The sequence below is a fragment of the Molothrus ater genome, chromosome 1 (genome assembly GCF_012460135.2).
Source record: "Molothrus ater isolate BHLD 08-10-18 breed brown headed cowbird chromosome 1, BPBGC_Mater_1.1, whole genome shotgun sequence".
In the NCBI taxonomy this organism is placed as follows: Eukaryota; Metazoa; Chordata; class Aves; order Passeriformes; family Icteridae; genus Molothrus; species Molothrus ater.
The window spans coordinates 33,282,533-33,291,143 of NC_050478.2; the positions used below are offsets into that span (position 1 = coordinate 33,282,533).

General features: G+C 39.0%; 1 protein-coding gene across 1 annotated transcript; it reads right to left on the reverse strand.

The window, feature by feature from the left end:
- Nucleotides 1–4,374: 4,374 nt before the first annotated feature.
- On the reverse strand, nucleotides 4,375–7,918 carry NPVF (neuropeptide VF precursor). The gene is made up of 3 exons (XM_036406477.2): nucleotides 7,758–7,918; nucleotides 5,635–6,007; nucleotides 4,375–4,760 (listed from the first exon to the last, which is right to left on the reverse strand). The coding sequence occupies exons 1-3, from the start codon at nucleotides 7,893–7,895 to the stop codon at nucleotides 4,753–4,755; spliced, it is 519 nt and encodes a 172-aa protein (XP_036262370.1). The 5' UTR covers nucleotides 7,896–7,918; the 3' UTR covers nucleotides 4,375–4,752.
- Nucleotides 7,919–8,611: the final 693 nt, after the last annotated feature.

Here is an 8,611-nt window from a genome sequence, read left to right on the forward strand (position 1 = left end):
TGTGGCTGCAGCCCTCCTGGAGTGTCAGGTGTGGTTCTGCTGGAGCAGAGATCCTGTAGTAAAGGGTGTAGTCTTCCTCTGAAGATCCACTGGAAGAAGAGGCAGCTGTTCCTCTGAGAAATCCAGTGGAGAAGCTGTGCTGGTGTTCCAGAATCTCAAGATTATATCTGGGTAGAATGCTTGGCTCTTCCCTCTGGGCAGAGCATCTCACAAGGGATGCTATAGTTCTTATCAGTCATGCAGTGACATTCAATAGCCTGTTATCAGCAGATGTCTCCCCAGTTTTGGAAGAGATAAGGAAAACTGCCCACTTAACAGAAGACAACTGTCGTACAGATGACAAATAGAATACAATTTGCTTGACAATCCAGGACAGTGCTCCAGGTCTTGGAGCAGAGATCCCCCTGTATCCTGCAGGCCCAGGTGAGGCAGCCTGTCCCCCTACACCCCATGGAGGACCCCATGCCAGGCCAGAAAGATGCTGTGACCCATGTGGGAAGCCTGTGCTAGAGTGGGTTTGCTGGCAGGACTTGTGACCCTGCAGGGGACCCACACTGGACAGTGTTCCCGAGGGACAGCACCTCATGGCAGGGACTCACTGTGGCACTTTGTGAAGATGTGCAGCCCATGGAAAGGACTCATACTGGAGAAGCCCATGGAGGAGTGTCTCCAGGAAGAGGGACTCCACATTGGAGCAGAGGAATAGTGTGAGAAGTCCTCCCCCTGAGGAGGAAGGAATGGCAGAAACATCACTTGGTTTACTGACCCCAATCCCCAATCCCCATTCCCAGCACTGCAGAGAGGCAGAGAATTTGGGAGTGATCTTCCTTGTCTTCATCCATGAGACTTTTGTTATACTTTTTCTTAACTGTCCAGCTGAAGATGGAAGTGATGCGGTGATTTTGTAGGCTCCTTTTGTCCACCCTGCATCAACCACCACAAGCATCTCCACAAAGTGTACATCTGTTTTCAACTGATAACTTTGATATAAAGCTCCTCAGAGATTTATGAAGTACTTTGAACCTCAGTGATGCAAACTGATTTAATGTTTTCTTTCATGTGAGGTGGGGCAGCTTTAGGAACTAAGGGTCAAAACCCAAGCAAAGTTTTGGTTTGCAGCATTCCTAATAGTTGCTTCTGGTTTTGAACCACTTTTCATCTATTACTTGTAACCTGTATATGCCCAAATTTGCAAAGACAGCTACATGGCTCTGTGTGCCCTACAACACTCATATTGCATTGCTGCTTGTCTCTGCATTTGTGCTACAGTATGCAGCATGTGAGGTTTAGCTCCAGTTTCTATTATTCAAACATTTCTTTCAGTGTGGCTGAGGTATCAAATACATGTGAGGAGAAAGGAGATCATGTGATCCAGCCTCCTGTTGAAAGCATAGTCTGAAAAGAAATAATTTTCTCCTGAGGTATTGCTGTGTGAGACAAAACAGTACTCGGATGCCTCTGAAAATTTGGGATGTAGCGAAATGAATTTTCCTGTGCAAGGTTTTTCTGACCTATGTCTGTCTTAATCACCTGACTCCTTTTTTTAAGACCTGCAAACAATGGAAATACCCTTCTGTTTTTCATTTCACTTTATGCATTATCAGCATGTTGGAGGATGGTAATAAAAGGATGGAATGAACTTTAATAAGTTCTGGGTTTAGAAATCTGTCATAACCATATACTTTTTTTTCAGTATTTCAAGTACAATGGTAGCCTACAGAGATGTCTGAGTTTTCTGAAAACCAATCTAGAATATTTCTTCTACCAGTTAACTCTGGGGATATAAGTGGATAATTTGTATGGCAACTGTAGGAGAAACCCTTTCTTTTTTTTCTAAAATTTTAATTGGATACAGTTCTGAGTAAGGCCACAGGACTGACCTTCTGGCTAATCACTGCATAGAATACATTGTGCACAGATATGAAGAGATGAAAAAATGTATTTTGCCCTATTAATTTTTCATCAGATAAAATACACATAAAGATACTGTAAGCTGCTTTTTTCTTTCCTAGTAGCACAAATTTTTCTCATCCAAACTCTGGTCTACAAAAGATCTGAGTGGCACTAGCTGAGGCCCTTCTACGTTATGTCACCAGGAGAGCAGCACAAATGCAAATCAGACATCTATGGCTGTCAAGGTATCTGTGCCAGATGAACTTTTGTGGGTGCACTAATGAAAGCATTTCCAATTCCTGCTAACAGGTGCTCTTAAACTTGAAGAAATTTTTAAAATGTCTTGATAAAAGTTTGGAAATTTCGAGTGGTCTGTCATTACTAAGGATACCCCAGTTTTCTTATTTAAAAAAATGCAAAAGGCAGTTGCAAAAGCAATTGAAAAGAATCTAAGACTGACAGATTTCAAATACGATTCCAAAGTCTGGTTGTTTCTGAGGGTAGACCAAAGTGTCACTTTACACTCCACGAAATCTGTCTAAATGATATATTGAAATCAACCCCATGATGAGCCTTTGGACTTATAAATTAATCAGTACATTGTCAGCTGTCTTCTCTATAAGCTTAAGTCAGAACCTAAAACAAACCTGGTGTTTTTTGCATGGAGACTTTAATAACAGGCATAAATATTACTTGTACGGCAAGGAAGGCTGGTAGCTCCTGAACCCTTCAAGAATTCATGCCAGGAAGTCCCAATAGTCTGTCAATTGATTTACGTGTGTCCTCTCCTTGCTTTTTCCCAATTCATGAATAATATCTGTATGTGGATAATAAATAATCCAGTGAGTGATAGCTAGAGCAATGTATGTTGCCTGTGGTGCCCCTTCTCCTCCTGTTGCACTATCCTGTGATTGTTTTCTTGGCTCATGTGCTCTCAAGCCAAACAGAAATTTTGCACAGCATAGCATAATTCCTACTTTATGTACATTTCAGCTAGCAGTTCCTGTACTAAGGGAAAATAAATCAATAGCCACCTCCTGTATCCATGCTATGAAGCTTGCCATAAGAGGACAACTTAATTGTACCTGCTGCTGGGCCAGTGTTTGGGCTTCTGCTTTCCTCCCACAGCAGCTATCATTAATGCCAATGGATGTGTACCCTTTCCCTGTTGCTAGGTGATATGTGCCTTAAAAAGGCAGCTTCTATTGCTGCTCAGGGATTCTCACAAATCTTGTTTCCTTTTGGTTCACATGTCGTGCAGTGAGGTTTGCAGGACCAGAAACACAGCTCAGGGCATTTCCTTCTGCTGCCCATTTGATTGTAAATCACTTAAAGATCCTGGTTTTCCTGACTGAGGAATAAATGGCACCTGATCTGGTGGTAGGCAATGGCAAGACTTCTGCTTCATAGCCTGGATCTTTGACTTTCCCCACACACAATTTGTTGACCAGTGTCCTTCAGCATGGACTTGTCTGCTGTACCCAAGTGTTATACTGCAAAACAGGTCTTTCAACAGCACTTGTTAGGTAAAATGTTTTCTGAGGCTTAGAGAAAAACACGAAGATTGGTTTGGGACGCTTACATTCAGAAAGTGTAACCTCGCTGGTTTTTATCTGTTTAGAATTTCTTATCTCTTTGTTATTTCAGGTATGAGTGAGTAGGAGACTAGATATTCTCAGGACTATAGTCTGATTCCTTTGGATTGAATTAGATTCACCAGGTACAGGCTGAATAGTGTTGTGTTTCCTGTAGCCTCATTAATTTTGTGGAGGAATGGCAACTCAGCCTCTGTCCCATCTATTAATTGATCTGATCAATTTGATAGGGTTTTTTTCCAGGTTCTTGTAAAGATATGTGGAATGTAAGGACATCTGGTTACTGTTTTTTCAGCATAAAGACTAAGACAAGAGACAGAAGAAGTAATAAACTCTCAGATATCCAAACCCTGAGTAAGAGGAGGCAACAGGACAGTAGCAAAGAGCAGAACTACCAGACCACTTGATGGGACTCGAACAGAACCACTCAATGCCTTGAGAAGGCAGGCACTGAATGGACACTGTGCATGGACACTGTGTGATCTGATAGCACCTCTTAAACAAGGCTAGACAGCAGAATGAGTGATCTGGTTGCCAGAAACTGAGGAGTCAAAGGGACCTGCAGGTCTGAGAGCCAGGAGCTGGAGACAGATTGTCTGGTTCCAAGCTATTGAATAGACTGAGCATCAAAGGGCTGCTGCTGAAGGCACCCATTTGTATGTGTGATTCTAATGTCAGTTTTAAGCTGGACTAGCTGTGAGCAGAAGAAGAGGTGTAGGAGCCAGCTGCCAGAGAGACAAGTTGCCTTTCATATTTATATCCAAGATGACCCATAAAAACCAGGAAAAGCTTTTTCTCAACACTTGATTTTCTTTAGCTGCTCATGACACAAAGGCTATCAGCAGTTTTGATCCTGCTTCTCAATGTTATTATTCACATCATAGGCTTCTTTTTATTTGAACCATGCGCCTTTATTAATTTTATGCTTTTTAAAATTCTGCTTTAAATGCTGTAAATTACACAGCCATTGTTCTGAAATTCAGTTTTACAGCCAACAGGACATAAGTAGCATAGAAATAAATAGAATTTATACTAGACCACCACGGAAGCAAACTACCACAACAATCACTACAATTATCATTGCCTTATATGTCAAGGGTTTTTGCAAAAAAAAGACATTATGCATACATGAAGGCAGGTTTGCATTTCAATTCACACATTTCCTTTGGATGACCTTTAGTTTTGAAAGCACATTGCAGCTTTTCCAAGTCTTTCAGATTCTGTCTTCATCATTTCATTCCAGTATTAACGTAACTGTTAGAATTCATATCCCTAAAAGTACCAGACAAATAAAACAAAAGCTGTTATAATTAGGTGAGACAGTGAGAAAGGAATGAAAGGAATCAAATTAAATGAGAGCGAACCTTGGCTTCTAATATATCTGTTATCATTTCTGGCCTGAACTTCTACTTTATTCATGTGTCAGATGGAGGTCAGGGGTAGCCACCTGAATCTTGGTAACAAGACAAATGGGCAGTTCCAGTATGGCAGCAGTTATGATAAGAAGGACTGTTGTTGAAGAGCTGGTTTAAATTATTCTTAGTAATAGCAGGAAATAGTTTTTCTATGCTGAAAATAATTCTGAGATGTCATAAAAATTTTTCCATGATAACGTGGAATGAAAAATCAAAATCTCAAACATTGTCTCAGTAAGAAAATATGAAAAAAATAGAACTGGATGAGAAAAAGTAATTTTCAGAATGCTGCTATTCGGCTTGGAATTTTGTCTTTTTTAACTCTAATTTGCATAAATTTAGAAAATTGAGGAGTAATTTATCGGTAAGTTTGTAATTTTATAGTGCTGAAATGGGATATTTTAATGATTCTGAAACTTCTTCACCAAAGATATGATTTTTCAAAATGAAACCTGATCTAAAAAAGCATCAAATCTAATCCTGTCATATGAACATTTTAAAATTTGGCTGTTTGGCACCTTCTCATTAAAAAAGGTTTTATAAAAAGATTCTCTACTGCTTTTTTACGAGGCTTTTTGATTTGATGAACTGCAATCTTTCTTTTGGCAAATTGAACTCATATTGCAATGCTTAGGAATATTCCTAGAGGAATTCTAGCTGTATTTAATCATTGCTAACCTATGATTTAATATGCATTTTAATATGGGGCTTGAACACTTGTGTAGCATTACCTGGTTCAGATTCCTGAATGTCTCGAGGCAGATTGACAGCCAGTGACTTCCCGAATCTCTGTGGCAAATTTAGAAGTGATTGACTGAAACCTTTAACAAGTGGAGATCTCTCAAGCCTGTGTGATACCCTTGGAGCATGATTAAGTATGTTCTCTCCAAAAGCTCTTCCAAATCTCAGGGGCAAATTTGAAAATGGCTTAATGCTTCTTTCTTCTGGATAATTTCTTCCAAATCTAAGAGGTAAATTAGCAACTGAATTTGGCATCTTGCTTGCTGTAAAAGGGTTCATTTTGATGATATCTTTTGATCCCCAGTCTTCCATTTCTTCAAAATTGAGACTCCTCTGCTTTTCTTCCAAAATATTATCTGTAATCTAAAGAAAAATAATTTAAAAAAAGATATAATCATTTTATTGGGCATTACTCCAGCTACCAATGACACAAAGTATTCTATTTCATACCTCCTTAGAAAGCTGCTGGGCTCTTATTTTTTTGAATATGTAATGTTTTTTAGATCTATTTGCTAAACTCCATTGTAACATGAGCTCCTTCATATGGATTACTTCATATGCTGACATTGTCCTGCTTACCTTTTCAGAGCTCTGACCACAAGGGCATATTTCCATATCAATGTCAGCAAATGGTTCAGCTCAAATGGTGTCAATCTGACTCTGAGCCCAGGAGTCAGATCCTGTGCAGTCAGTTAAGATAGGACAGCACCTGCTGTCAGGGTCACATTTGCTAGTATCACCACCTGAAATCCTATGGAGTGGAAGATGCTGAACATATTTTGTGACTTCACACAGACCCAGACTCGTACTCATCTGGTCTGGATGAACAGGAGGATGGACCAAGCTACCTGAAGGTATAGTTCATTTCTTCCTCAGCCCTGGGTGGATGCTTTGGACACAATATCCATCCAGGCCATCGGGCAGGGAAGTGAATGGAAAGCTTTTGGGTCAAGTTCACATCATGCCTGTTTTGGCCTTGAGCATAGAAGTTGCCCTGGGCTCTCAATTTTTTGTGCAACAAACAGAAAACACACTTTCTGTATCTATGCTGTCATACAGTGAAGAACTGAGCCTAGTGTATTACCTGTGTCATGATGCTGAGGGCAGCTGTTGCCTGAAAAAGAGCTTTATCAGTATGACCCTTCTTATAGAGCAGTGTTCTTCCCTTGGCATATTGAGAACAACTTACTTTTGTGACAAAAATAAGTTTCCAGGACTTAACTGCAAGTATGTAAAAATATGGATTTAAATTTCAGTCAAAGACACAAACGCTCCTAATCATAATTTCACTTCCTTGTCCCTATTTGTCTTTCCTTTGAGCTTCTCCAGTTACTGGCAGAGAACAGGAATGAGCCATTCTAGTTCATACTTCATGGTTAAAACTTTAAATAAACTATCCCTCTGATTGCACCTGCACACTGCTTCTTGAAGAATATAAAAGATAGTGAGCTAAGTCCAGAGGATTTGACTAACATAATTGAATTTGTATTTTGTTTTGAAGGATGTTTATTATACCAATGATGATAAGTCAAAAAGAGGGGTTGGCTCCCATTTCCTAGGGAGCATTTGCAGGGAAAACATGAAAAATAATACAGATGAAGCGTGCAAATTTCATTTGGCACCTATTGAGACATAATAAATGTGCAACCCTGCAAAGAAATTTTTATAGGCAATTTCCAGAGTAAAATTTTAAGGCCATTAAGTATATTAGATTTAAAATGTTCTCTGTTTATCATTATTCTTTGAGTATTACAAGCATGCCTTTATTCATTTTGGATTAATAATCTGTTATATTAGGTACATAAAACACCTGACAGGAATGTTAATTGAGGACTCACTGTGTAAGTAAGAAACTTTTCAGAAAAAGTTGCAGCCTAATCATAAAGCTGTACTGCAAAAAAATTGGAACATGAGTTGATTTACACAATCAACTCATGTGTTTGAGAAAAGGAATTTCTTGAAAATTCTTTTGACAAGCTTTTTTCATACTGCTAGTGCTGTAATGCTGAATGCTGTGGAATGAGTTTAGGACAGCCGGTGCCAAAAAAATCCAGTGTGCTCAAGATCTCACCCGCAGTTCCCCCAAACAGTGTCACAGTAATACAGATCTTACCTCATAATCTTTATCATCACTGTCTTCTCTGCTCTGCAGCCTGGACTTCATTGGTTCGTTTAGGCACATACTGTTTGATGTGAGAAAGACCACTGTAGCTAAAGCAAACAGAATAAACTTGGTTGAAATGACTTTCATTTTTCTCAAGTTAAGCTTACTTAGAGAGCTCAGAATCTGTACAGAAAATAAAACTGCCATCTTTTTATATAATCAGAAAACAAAACAAATTTTTTTTCACCATGACATCAGTCTCTAAAGCTCCAATTCCCAGTATTAATTAGGGAAGTAATTTTAATATATTGGAAGAATGTTGGGAATTTCTTTTGTGAAGCTTCTTAGACAACATAACTCCTTGTTAGGGACACGCTGACTTTACAAATATTTTGTTCTGGTGAAGTATGTCTTAATTAGCTAATTTTGAGAGCCACAAGAGTAGAGATGTACAATAGCCACAATGCTCCATCACTAGTAGACAAAATCACCTTGTTTCTTTCTTTTGTATCGGTGTCCTCAGAAGAACTATGAAAGGAAGCTTTCCCCATGTAAGCATTCTTCTGCTTAAACAATCGTTTTGGACCACAGAATGCTTGTTTATACTTATGTACACCTAGAAACATTTGTCCCATTAAAATCAAGTGCTGTGTATTGGAGTTGTTGATCAGATCCTAAGAGATGTTATGCATCAACATCATCTATTGATGTACATAATGCCTATGCTCTAAATTTGACATATTAATTTGCATTCAGAATGGGTTAGGTACATGCTTTTAAAACCCTAACCATAAGGTAAATTTTTAGAAATTCCAAAGGTTATGTTGTATCTATATTTTTCAGGCCAAATTTCCAGCAGTGGT